General features: G+C 36.9%; 1 protein-coding gene across 14 annotated transcripts in view; it reads left to right on the plus strand.

The window, feature by feature from the left end:
* EPB41 (erythrocyte membrane protein band 4.1) overlaps positions 1-14,144 on the plus strand; it is a 205,130-nt gene that overhangs the window by 113,624 nt on the left and 77,362 nt on the right. For all 14 annotated transcript variants that reach the window (XM_079913022.1, XM_079913023.1, XM_079913024.1 and 11 more), the window contains exons 8-11: positions 1,018-1,105; positions 5,287-5,439; positions 7,897-7,994; positions 10,382-10,554. In XM_079913022.1, the coding sequence (XP_079769148.1) occupies positions 1,018-1,105; positions 5,287-5,439; positions 7,897-7,994; positions 10,382-10,554 (512 nt within the window). The remainder of the gene's footprint in view (positions 1-1,017; positions 1,106-5,286; positions 5,440-7,896; positions 7,995-10,381; positions 10,555-14,144) is intronic.

A 14,144-nucleotide genomic window follows, 5' to 3' on the forward strand; every position in this document is an offset into this window, starting at 1 on the left:
GTTCTTTTTGATGAGGATAAAGACAGATGGGTTTGGAAGAGACTTTCTCTTGTTAAATGAATAGGTCACTGCTGCTTTTTATAGCTGGAGGCTGGCAGTCTTATGGGAAATAGGCATTTACATGGTTTTTCTTTGGGAGTATGGCTACTTTATTGTTACTATGAATTTCTGTTTGATTGGTTTGAATTGCACAGCACTAGGAGTAATATTTTTTTCTTCAAAGCTCAACATAACAGCTCATGAGCACTTTTCAAAAGAGAAGAAAGTTATAAAGGAGAAGGAAAGACTGTCACAGTGAGTGTTTAGACAGTGAGGCTGATTGTTTTCAAACAAATTTAATTCATTATATGCCTAGTAATGAAGACATCTTAATAACAGAGAAAACAGCCCCATTATCTACATGCCTCTGTTAACCAATTTATTTTGTTTAGGTCAGTGGGCAGGACACCATCTGTTACCAGAAATTTTCTTTTCATCAAGCCTGCCCCCATTAAGAATCCCCAGTTAAGCAACTTCAGCTGCCCTCCTGTTTAATTTCCATATTAACTCAATTCAGGGATAGGGAGAGAAAAAGGCAGCTAAGAGGATATTGTAAGTTGTACCATGCCCTCAGAGGATTTAATTTGGTCACCTCCTTGGCAAGATAAATTAGTGGGAGGAGTTTACATGTGTTGGAGAAAAGGCCTAAGGAGAGGGAGGGGCAGAACTGATGGTGGATGAGGTAGCTTTAAAGAAATTTAGAAGGTTTTATTTTTTAACTTTTTTTTTCTGATAGCTTTTGGTGACTTTTGGTTTCTCCAAGGTCTCTTTTTCCAAGGCATATTTCAATTATTTAGACACAGGGAGTGATAAGAGTCCTTTTCCATACACAATAGTCTACTTTTAGGACTATGAAATATATCTACATACATATTGGTATGTATATGTTTATATAAAGTACAAGTAATATACAAATGTTATTATTGTAAATGTTGACACTGTGACACTGAACGTCTTTTTGTTTTTCTTCTATCAAAGGTCCATGACTCCAGCTCAGGCTGACCTGGAATTTCTTGAGAATGCCAAAAAGTTGTCTATGTATGGTGTTGACCTTCATAAAGCAAAGGTAATGGTAACTTTGGCCTTTATTAATATGCATGTATCAGACCTGTGTCATATACTATTTCTTACCAACCTTTATCTGGGGCATTACAAAACGTTCAGAGGAGATAGTAATTCTTGTTGGACTTTTAAGTCTATCAGTTGAACCAGTCAAGTGTATTAAGTGTATCAGTTGAATTGCCCTTTTACGATTCCACCATCAGAGCGAAGTTTCACACCTAAGCAACCATAAGGATCAAAAGATATAGCACCGAGAGCAAAAGAAATGATAATTTCCTAAAATGCAGATACACTTGAAAATATAGAGTGACAGTGAGGCATGTTTCACAGACAACATCACCTACATCAGAATCACCCGGGGTGTTTATTAAATATGCAGATTCCTGAGCTTCTCCCAGATTTACTGAATTACTTTGGAGGAGAGGCTAAGTCTCCAGATTTAATGAATATTCCAAATGATCCTCCTTCATGTTTGAATCTGAGAATCATTGGCGTAAGGTAGTGGTTCTCAAAGTCTCTGAACCAGCGTTTAGTATCGTCTAGGAACTTGTTAGAAATGCTCATGTCAGGTCCCATCCCAGTCTCACTGAATCAGAAACTATGTGGGTGGAGCCCAGCAGTCTGTTTTAACAAGCTCTCCAGGTGACTCTAATGCACAGGGGAGGAACCACAGTGGCTCATTTGAGAACCACTGGGTTAGGGATTTGGAAACTTGAGCTTTCATCCTAGTTCTACCTAATACAACCTAACACAATGAATACTTAAGGGATGTCGCTTGACTTCTCTCATCTTCAGCTACTGAAATGTCTGGGGAGGTTGAAGAGTTTGTGAGAGAAAGAAAGGGCTCAAGGGATGACCTGAGGTTCATTTAGAGAAATTTAACTAGGGTGCGTGATGGGGAATCAAAACCATGTCCAGTGAGAAACAGGCAAAGGAATAGGGATACTTAACCCACAGAAGGGAAAGTTTAGGAAAGATATAATGTCAGTCTTCATGGATTTCAAGGATTAACTTGTGAAGTAAAGATTTTACTATGGCTCCAAGATATAACACTAGAACCGGTAAAATGAAAACTGCAGGGAAATACTTTTCAGTCCAGTTGGACAAATTGTCTCACAGAGCTATTTCAAAGATGGGATGGGCTGCCTCAGTAGGGACTGAGTCGTCTATCACTAGAGATATTCCAGGTTAGGCAGAATAATCACTTGGTAGGAATTTAGAAAAGGACATTCAAACATTTGGTGGGTGATTGGACTAAAATGACCTTTCAGGTTTCTCCCAACCTGAATATCTGTATCTGAGGTTTCTTCCTTATTTACATTCTAGTAACTAATAAAATTTCATTGCATGTTAGTGAGTTTTCTTAGGATGTTGCTCTGGATTGTTTGGGGCTGGGTACTGTAACTTCTGTGAATCTCAAAAGTAGCTGGTAGGAAGATCAGATTAGGTCCAGAACTGAAATTGTTAGGTTTTGCTTCTCAATTTCTGCTGGAGGCTGGTGTCAATTCAGTAATTATCAGGATTACATGAGGAGTCAGGCAGCATATTTCTACAGCAAATGTTGTAAAGCAAATTGTTTCTCCAAAACATATAGTTAAAAGAGAGATGTAGTTGTATCCACAGCCTTTAAAAACTTAAGGGGACATCTTCTGGGAAATTTTGTTATGTAGTCATCGAATTGAAGCTGAATATAATTTCTTCTCTCTATTGTGCTTGTACATAACACACGTAGGCACTGATATGTTTCTTTATACTCATTTTGGGAAAAGGAGCAGTCTAGAAGCATATAACTCAGGTCTTTTATTACTTATCTGGATAAATGGTTATCTGTAGAGATTAACTCAGGTGAAATTTATTTTCCTTGAATTACAGACATAGATGATTAATATTATATATTTAATTAAAATTTTTTCTTTAATAAAGAGGCATGCAAATATGGCTTTATTGGTAACTTACTGTTCCTTTTTGACCTGAGGATAATAGTTATAACTTACTATACTTAAAAAAAAACTTACTATACTTAACATCAGTAATTATAAAAATCTGAGTTCTCTCATACTGAGTTTATAAGGAATAGAGTCAACTCCTATACTTATCATGGTTTTTGGAGGGATGACCACTTTATCATAGAAAAACAAGAATTATAGTTGTGCATGTATATTTGGTAGTATACATAGCCCTATGCCCTGGCCTCCAGGAAGTCCTGGTGGTCTGCTGACTTAAACATACATGTATACGACATGCAGCTACCATAGCTACCGTAGTAATTATTTGCTGACTATGATAATGATAGGTTTGAGTACTTCAGAACTGGGAGACCAAAATGCCTGCCCTAGGATTTTCATATACAGACAGGCATGGTGAAAATAAATTAGTGTCTCTTTTTGAATTATTAAGGGAAGCCTTTTTAAAAATTTTTTTTATTCATTTACTTATTTATTGCCTGTGTTGGGTCTTCGTTGCTGCACGTAGGCTTTCTCTAGTTGCGGCGAGCAGGGGCTATTCTTCGTTGTGGTGCGTGGGCTTCTCATTGCAGTGGCTTCTCTTGCTGTGGAGCACGGGCTCTAGGCATGCAGGCTTCAGTAGTTGTGGCACCCAGGCTCAGTAGTTGTGGCTCGCGGGCTCTAGAGCGCAGGCTCAGTAGTTGTGGCGCACGGGCTTAGCTGCTCCGCGGCATGTGGGATCTTCCCTGACCAGGGCTCGAACCCGTGTCCCCTGCATTGGCAGGCAGATTCTTAACCACTGCGCCACCAGGGAAGTCCGAGGGAAGCCTTTCTGGAGGCTGCAGAGGCTCAGTTTTATGAGAGGAGTGTTGTGAAGGTAGATGAGGTGCAAGCCGAGTGACATTTCACAGTGGCTTTGAGGGGTGGTGATGGTGGCTGTATTACTCCTCATAGCAGTCTATTCCTTCAGTGGGTAAGATGTGTGTATGTCCATGTTTCTTGGAAAAAAGAAAAGCAGATGTTCCCTCAGTCACTAATAATGAACGAAATAATTGATAGTAATGGTTGAAGGTTTAAGCTTAGTGTATGTTGTTACTAAAATACCCTGAAATTTCCTAATTTATCAACCTACATGAATCAAGATTTTTATAAATCTGAAGCAAAGAATTTACTAATATTTGCCGTAATAAGTTATGATTAATAATGTGGGCAGGTAACAAACTCAGTGTAAACACTTACTGAGCATGTTGTCAATAACAGAATTTGGAGTGATAATAGCAATGATTTAGATACAGTTTCCACCCTCAAGCACTGAATTTTAATTTTTTCTAGTTGTTTTCCTCATTATAAAGGTGATATATTAATAATATATGTATATATATATATATATATATAATCCATACATAATTGTACGTGCCTAGAAAATAGGATAATCCTGGAAATTATCAAATCAGTACTGGTTACTGGTAAAGAGTGTGGGAGGAGGAGGGTAGATTTTTTTAAAATTTTACACATTTCTGTATTGTTTGAATTTCTTACATACATGTGTTAGTTTTTTCATATTTGAATACTTTTTAAAAGATAATACATGTTTATTGTAATTGGAAAGTATAGAAAACTGAAATGAAAAATTGTTCATAATTGTACCACCTAAAGAATGCCATTATTAACATTTTGGTGTATTCATCTTTCTTCTATGTATATTTTTTATATTGTTGGAATCAAATTATGTATGTAATTTTATCCTGCTTTATTTTGCTTAATGTTACAACGTAATTATTTTCCCATTTATCTCCCAAATTCTATTTAACTGTTTTAATGGCCACATTGTACTTCACTGTATGAATGAACAATAATTTAACCCTAATGCTTGGATACTCAGGTTATATCCAGTTTTTCACTCTTATAACATTCTGAACATTATCATGTGTAAAGCTTTTTCTGTGATTTGAATTATTTCCTTAGAACAGATTATAGAAATAGAATTACTGAGTCTGATTTGGACATTTTAAAGATATTTGTGGTAGGTAATAACATTGATTTTTAAATGTAGTATAGTGACAACATTTTTACATAGACCAAATAGTCCCATGGGTTATGGTTGTTAGGTTAAACTTTATTTTTCATTCATTGTATTCTTTGTAACGGTATTTGGTTGTTAATATCTTCAGATTGTCTAATAATAGTCGACTATGTTGAGCACTTTGCTCAAGACTGAAACGCTAACGCTTTTTTTCCTCAGGACTTGGAGGGAGTGGATATCATCCTAGGTGTCTGCTCTAGTGGCCTTCTGGTTTACAAAGATAAGCTGAGAATTAACCGCTTTCCTTGGCCCAAAGTGCTGAAGATTTCTTACAAACGTAGCAGCTTTTTCATTAAGATTCGCCCTGGAGAGGTACAGAATTCATGTTTCCCTTTCCTCCTGAATCAAACACAGACCATATCTAAAACATCTCTTCATTCCTATTTTCCTTGTTATGTCATCTATGAGGTCTCTCTCTAGCTAACTATTTAGGTGTTGATATTTTGTTTCCTAATCAGTCCCGTGATGCTTCTTCTCTTCCTTCCTATTTGTTTTCTGGACAGTTCTCTTCATGTAGGTAAATGTACCATGGCCAAAAGTGAAATTTGGATAATAAACTTGTTCCTTGTTTACTCCAGGTAAAAGTCTGATGGAAAATATTTTTAAATTAAGTAGCATGAGACTTTTAAACTGTGGGGTTAAATTACTTATGTTTTATACCACCAGTCCCTTACCTTATATAATTATTTGTATATGTAGGTTCTAGTAGTTACTGGGAATGTGTCCTAGGGTCAAGTTCTAGATTTTTAGTAGAGTTGGATATTCAACTTTGTACCAGATAACTCAGTTACTAGTTGGTGATCAATTTTCAGAATATACTAATGCTGGCCAAATTTAACTTTTATATTAAAGAGCCATCATGGTATAGCAGAAAATTGTTCAAGTAGGAATTAAATTTAAGAAGAAAGTTCTAGTGCCTACTCTGCCACCTACTAAGGAAAAGACCCTGGATAAATCTAAAGTGTTCCTTACCATTCAAGGGGGATAATACCTGCTCTGTCAAGGTTGATTTGAAGATCAAATGAGATGACAGAGGTAAAAGCTCTGAACAGGAAAGCATCGTACTAATGTAAAGAGGCTTTTTTGTGTATATATCACCATCTGCTGGTGAAAAATGGCTCATTATTTGAACATGGAAATACTGAATGTGCAGCCTTAAAATTTAGGATAAGGATTATCATTGAAGCATTTATTTATACTATAGTTATTTACCTGTGCCTAGCAAAAGTCAAAGAATTTCAAATCCAAGAGTCATTCAGTCAATAAATATTTATTGATGGCTTTCTTTGTGTGAGACACTATTCTAGGGCCTAGGAACAGTAAATATCAATAGAAGAGTCCATCCCTCAACAATCTTTTTTTTTTTTAACATCTTTATTGGAGTATAATTGCTTTACAATGGTGTGTTAGTTTCTGCTTTATAACAAAGTGAATCAGCTATACACATATACATATATCCCCATATCTCCTCCCTCTTGTGTCTCCCTCCCTCCCACCCTCCCTATCCACCCCTCTACATGGTCACAAAGCACCAAGCCTATTTCCCTGTGCTATGCGGCTGCTTCCCACTAGCTATTTTACATTTGGTAGTATATATAAGTCCATGCCACTCTCTCACCTCGTCCCAGCTTATCCTTCCCCTTCCCTGTGTCCTCAAGTCCATTCCTCAACAGTCTTACAATTTAATGTGGGAAGGCAGAAAAGAAAAAAAAAAATATATATATATATATATATATGATAATGGGAAGTCTTTGGTTTCTTTAAATGTTAACTATATAATATATATAGTTATATATATTATATATAATATATACTAAAAATGCAAAATTCTTACTTAAGAAAGCAATAAAGTACAACAGTAGGATTTTGAGAAGTGTATATAGTATAAAAGTGTATATAGGATTTTGAGAAGTGAGTATAGTATTGTGACTACAACAGATGATTCAGAAGTAGTGTGGTGTAGTGGCAACCATGAAATTCTGGTTCTGCCACTTAATAGCTGTGAGACTAAGCAGGTGACTTCTCTGACCTCAGTTTCTTCATGTATAAAAATACAGATGATACTGTCTGATCATAGTGTTATTGGCAATAATAGGCACTAGAAGTAAATGTCAGTGTCCTTTCCATCTTATAAAGTATGCTTAAGGCAGAAAAAAAGAGGCAAGAGACTAGCAGGACAGTGTTTCCAGTAGCCCTGGCAGGATGTGGTTTACTTCAGTCAAAGAAGTATCTAGATAAACTAATGATCAATCAAAGAAAAAAAAAGGCATTTAATAATTCAATAATCTGGTTTGAGCCACAATCTTTAGTTCCTATTACTAAAAACGATTGCATAATAATGTTAGTTGATTGGAGGAATCATCTGCTATCCTATTCCCTGATTATTGAGTAGTCTAGTATCCTAAATGCAGACAGTAACTAAGGAAGAGCAGTGTCTGGACAATCAAAATGTGACTTAATTGTGTCTCAGAATAATATACAGTGTATATGTGTGTGTGTGTGTGTGTGTGTGTGTGTGTGTTTCTGAACAAAATAACATGTGTAAATGATATAAGATGCATCCCTGGCTTCCTTGCTGTGGAAAAAACCACTCTCAGTGAGTAAATTTCTTTTGGTAAGTAGGAAAAAATTTCAAATGATATTTTATGTCCTTAGACTAGTAACTTTCTTTTTATTCACAATGATCTCTTCTGCAGCACCATATTTCTCTGGTCCTGTATCACTGTAGTTGAATAATATTATGTTCCATGTTTGCTTGTGTATTTATAGCAAGAACAGTATGAAAGTACCATCGGATTCAAACTTCCCAGTTACCGAGCAGCTAAGAAATTATGGAAAGTCTGTGTAGAGCATCACACGTTTTTCAGGTATTGTCCTCACTTAAGTATTTTTCAAGGATAAATTATTTATGCATGCTTCTATTTTAAACCTGCTATTGAAATTTCCTTCTTTGCATGGCTGGCCGTCTTTTATTTAGCTCAGGTGAGATCATCTTAAGCAAGATAAAATGAGTCTAGTTCTCCTTCTTTGGGTTGAAAAACACTGTCTTAACATTCCCAGAGCACCTTTCTGTGTATGGTAGAAGGATGAGGGAAATGAGAAATAGGAACCTGTGTTTACTAGAGGCTCTGTGATTGCCCTAACTAAAACCAGTCCTGTCAGGAAGAGGTACCCTGACTTAGCTCCACATGGAATTTCTCTAAGGAGTGCTTAACTACCTTCTGTGGGGCTCTTATACTAGAAGGTTAAAGACGTGAAGCTGATGGTTATTTTGGTTCTAATCAACCCCAGAAAGGGAGCACAGAGAACTATCTTTGCAGCACAGTTGTATCAGATAGAAGACAGAAGAAAGTTTCATCTCCTTTGCTTTTCAAGAGGACATATAATTAACCCCTTGTGTTCATTTACCAAGCATTTTCTGTGTGCTTACCCTTTGTATAGGCACTGTACTAGGCATTGGGAATATATCACTAGATAGTTCTAGCCCCTGTCCTGATGGAACATAAAATCTAGCAGACAAATAATTACTTCTGTTGAAAGGAGAGCCAGCTAGTTGTCAGTTTGCCTTTTTAAGAAAATATCTTTATTATAGAAAATTGCATGTATAGCACAATGAAGAGAATAGTATAATGAACTCCTCTGGTCCCAAACTCCACCTTCAACAATTATCACCCCAAGGTCAATCTTGCTTTATCTATATCCCCACTCACTCCTTCCTACTACTTCTCAGATTATTTTGAAGCAAATCCTAGACTTCATGCCATGTTGTTCATAAATAAACTTGACTCTTTATGAATGGCTCTCAAGAGAGAGAACCACGATAACTTTTTCTTCTATTTGTAATTTCATATCATACTTAGCACTAAAGAACACTGGACAGAAAGACAAGTCAGGGAAAATAACATTTCAGTTCTCATTTCAAATAAAACATGAGGCTACACCTTATATTTGATTAAAGAATCTTAATTATTGGCATTAAGATATTTCTTTATGTTTTCATCATCTTCTTTAAAACCAAGAAAATAGAGTTTTAAAAGAGGGTGAGGAAGAGTAAAAAGAGGGTTTTTTCCCTTTTCTTTTAATTGAAGTATAGTTGATTTACAATGTTGTGTTTGTTTCAGGTGTACACCAAAGTGATTCAGTTATACATATATATATTTTCAGATTCTTTTCCCTTATAAGTGATTACAAAATATTGAATATAGTTCCCTGTACTATATAATAGGTCTTTGTTGTTATCTGTTTTATATACAGCAGTATGTATATGTTAATCTCAAACTCCTAATTTTTCCCTCCCCCCAAAAAAAGAGTTATTTTGAATGTTTAATATCTATGTATAGGTTTCAGCTGCAGCCAATGCATTTACTTGTAGGATAGCATATTTAAATCCATTGCATCAAAATAAGAGGATATATTAACATGTAATTCTTCATTACATAAAAGAAAGCATTTGCTGAATTAAACTACCCCAAAGAGAAAAAAATACTCTCTTTTTGGTAGTATTTGATGTAGCAATTTATGCATTTATTCAGCAAATATTTATTGAATGCCAGATTCATGCCAGGCACTATGCCCGAAGTGAAAACACAAAATGAATAAGTCATAGTCTTTATTCTTTACCCAAAGAGAGCTCACAGTCTCATAGTGGAGACCAGCACATAAACGGATTGTTTCAATTCAGTGTAGTAAATGCCATGACAAAAGAGAGCACAGGGTACTGCTTAGAAAGAAGATGGGGTTCCTAACTGAGTTGAAAATACACCAAATATCCTATTAAATAGGATTTAATAGGCATTGAATACCAGGCATTGAGTTTGGAGTGCATTTGACAAAATTATTATTCTAGGAGAGGGGAAAAGAGCTCTGGGCTTGAATTCTATGACTGCCCAACTTCTTAACAGCTATGACCTTAAGCAAGTAACCTTCTTTGAGGTTCAGTTTCTTTTATCTATAAAATGATGAAAATATTACAGGGGTATAGTGAAAATAGTACAGTGCTACAAAAGCATTTTGACCCTACCTATAGCGATATAAGATTATATCATTAATATAAGCCACAAATAAATTATACATATTGTTCTGAGAAATGACAGAATTAAAATAATGATTGCTTGATTGGAACTTTGTCTTAGTAACTATAAGGAAGCTGTGAGAATTGTGAAACTTTTTAATACTTGATTTTGTCTTTAATCTCACAACCTCATTAGAGTGAGATGATGTATATAATATATGATTATCATGTTTCTCCCCCCAGACTGACATCTACAGACACCATTCCTAAAAGCAAATTTCTTGCCCTGGGATCCAAATTTCGATACAGTGGCCGAACTCAGGCTCAGACCAGGCAAGCTAGTGCTCTGATTGACAGGCCTGCCCCACACTTTGAGCGTACAGCAAGCAAACGGGCATCCCGAAGCCTTGATGGAGGTTTGTATTGAATATTAATGATTTCTTGTTATCCTAACTCTTTAGAGAGAGATAAAGGAAGAATGGTTATCAGATGTGGTCGGGTACATTCAAACTAAGTGCAGTTATCTATAAGAGAATCAAATTAAAGAGTCTCAGTGATAAAACGAAATGGATCTCACTAATTGTCGAATTTAGTGGAATCATCTTAAGAAAAGGAGAACAGAGGTTCAGAGAGAGTAGTAACTAGATCAAGGTCCCACTGCTGGGAAGTGGTGGATTGAACACCACTAGAATTGGAATTAGAATTCAGAATCTCTACCACAGGGTGACACCTAATGTAGTATACTGAACTAAACCCCTCCTGAACATTTTTAAATAGTTATTTTTCAAGTAGAAAAGAGGGAAGGGGTCTGCGTCACTAGCGCAATCACTGAAAAAGTTTAGATCATTTGTCATGTGTCAATTATAGACCAAAAAACCAATCCTATTACTGGAGTGTGCAAATTTTGTTTAAATAAAAGAGGGAGGAAATAAATAAGTTTCATAATTGTATATACTGACAGAAGATCTGTTTCAGTTTTTCTAAGTTTAGTCTCAAGGATTTGAGAGCATTAGCATTACTGAAATGACGTAAAAAGCCACAATCAGTTCTTTTTTTTTTTTGGCCCTGCCACGTGGCTTGCAGGATCTTAGTTCTCCTACCGGGGATTGAACCCGGGCGCCAGCAGTGAAAGCACCGAGTCCTAACCACTGGATCACCAGGGGATTCCCAAGCCATATTCAGTTCTTTATGCAGCTAGAAAGAGGTGGCAAATAAATAAAAGTTCAGAAGGCAGTAACCAAAATAGAGTATTGCTGATTGCAGCTCTATACTATCTATTGTAAAAGCAAGGTGCATGTTACAGTAGTTACAGGCTTCGGTTCTGGAGTCGGACCTGGTTCCAATCTCAACCACTGCATTTATGATCTATCTTCTTGGGTGAGTTACTTACTCAGTGTCTCAGTTTTCTCATTCATAAAATGGGTATGATGATAATATAATATTACCTCAAAGAATTTTCATGAGAAAATAAATGAGATGATATGCTTGGCACAATGGCTGGCACTTAATGTGACCCCAAAATATTAGCTGTCATTAAAATATTGTTAATATTCTGGCCGCAGCATTATTATTTTGTTTTGTATCATCCAGAACTATGCTGCCGTATTCTGGTTTGTTGCATTATGGGAGCATATATCAGAAATACCTAGCTCACTTTAAAGGGATCAGGAATGGGTCAGCCACACTTGGAAAAGAAATCACCTAAGCAGTAGAACTTTTGTGCTTCCGTACCACGAGTCATGCTTCTTTCTTTCTGATGTTTCTCTACAAGGCAGATTGTAGGCTTTGTTTATTTACTCTTCATCACAACACTAGGAATTAAGCTCAGAGATTAAATAACTTTTCTTAAGATATGATAGCTGGTGGATTGGAGTATAGGTTGGTTTAACTCCAAAATCCATGTTCTGCCAGATCCATACTTATTTACTGATTTGTTCAACTACTTTAAACTTCTGTGTGTCAGGTATTGTTCTAGTTATTGGGGTCACAGCTGTGAACATACAGACATGGTTCTGCCCTCATGGGGCTTACATTCTATGGGTAGAAACAGAAACAAAATGAAACAAGTTCAGATAGTGGTAAGTGCTATAAAGAAAATAAAACAGTAATGGGATGGAGAGTGTCTGTGGATGGGGAGATTGGGGAGCTGTTTCAAATTGAGTGGTCCACTCTAAATTTAGAAGGTTCCTCTGAGGAGCTTCATTTGAACTGAAACCTGAATTATGAGAAGGAGCCAGCCATCCCCGAATTTGGGGGGATAAACATTCTTGAAAAGGGAGTATCAAGTACAAAGTCCTGTAGGTAGATGTGAGTTTGGCATGTGTCTAGATCAGTGCTGTCCCATAGAACTTTCCATGCTGATGAAAATTTTCTATTTTGTGATGTCCAGTTTGGTAGCCAGTAGCCATATGTGGCCATATGAACTTGAAATGTGACTGTGAAACTGAGGAACTCAATTTTAACTAAACCTAAATAGTCACACATGGCTACTACAAAGATCTACTCCACTACAGGGGTAGTAAAGGAGAAGCTTGGTGAAGTCTGTTGCAGGATCTGAGTGAGAGATGACAACAGCTTGGACTTGAGTATTGGCGTTAAAGACAGTGAAAACTGGTCAGGGATACAATACAGAAGTAGCGCTGACAGAATTACTGGTAAATTAAGTGTTGGAGATGGTAAGGAAAAGAAAATCAAGGTTTATTCCTAGGCTTGATCATTTACTACAATGGGAAAGTCTGAGAGAGGAGCAGAGTTTGGGGATGTAGGAAATCAAGACTTCTCTTTTGGACATGTTAAGTTTGAGGTATGATCACTCAGTCCTCATATCTGCCATATTCATATAACAACCTCAGGCATCGCTTTCTTGTCCGGTAAATCACCCTACCTCCAGTTTATCTTTGTTTTGGGGAGTTATTATTCTTATTATTTTATCCCCATTTTTCAGTGAGAAAACTAAGGCTGGAAAGTTTAAGCAATCTGTTCAAGATCTCACAGCTAGTAAGTTCCAAAGCTTGAACAAAAACTCACGTCTGTCTGATACCATATGGCTTCTTCCACTAAATGAAATTTCATTGTTATATAGATACTATGCCTGATGTAGCTTTTCTTTCTAATAGCAAAAATAACCAACAATTCAAGGGTTAGTGAGCTTTGGTACTTTGAACAAATTAGAAATTATTTATTTATTTGCTAACATCTTTATTGGAGTATAACTGCTTCACAATGGTGTGTTAGTTTCTGCTGTATAACAAAGTGAATCAGCTGTACATATACATATATCCCCATATCTCCTCCCTCTTGCGTCTCCCCCCCACCCTCCCTAATGCACACCTCTAGGTGGTCACACAGCACTGAGCTGATCTCCCTGTGCTATGTGGCTGCTTCCCACTAGCTATCTGTTTTACATTTGGTAGTGTATATATGTCCATGCTACTCTCTCACTTCATCCCAGCTTACCCTTCCCCCTCCCCGTGTCCTCAAGTCCATTCTTTACGTCTCTGTCTTTATTCCTGTCCTACCCCTATGTTCTTCAGAACTAGTTTTTCTTTTTTAGATACCATATATATGTGTTAGCATATGGTATTTGTTTTTCTCTTTCTGACTTACTTCACTCTGTATGACAGACTCTAGGTCCATCCACCTCACTACAAATAACTCAATTTCGTTTCTTTTTATGGCTGAGGAAAGCTTTACTTATGAAGATGCTTCTGTTACTTGTAGAAATAACATGTTGACTGTCTCTATTTTTCTATCTGTAGAAACCTCACAGTTCAATTCAAGATTTTTTTTTTTTTTTTTTTTTGCGGTATGCGGGCCTCTCACTGTTGCGGCCTCTCCCGTTGCGGAGCACAGGCTCCGGACGCGCAGGCTCAGCGGCCATGGCTCACGGGCCCAGCCGCTCCGCGGCATGTGGGATCTTCCCGGACCGGGGCACGAACCCGTGTCCCCTGCATCGGCAGGCGAACTCTCAACCACTGCGCCACCAGGGAAGCCCTCAATTCAAGAT

Source organism: Stenella coeruleoalba (assembly GCF_951394435.1).
Source record: "Stenella coeruleoalba genome assembly, chromosome: 1".
Lineage (NCBI taxonomy): Eukaryota > Metazoa > Chordata > Mammalia > Artiodactyla > Delphinidae > Stenella > Stenella coeruleoalba.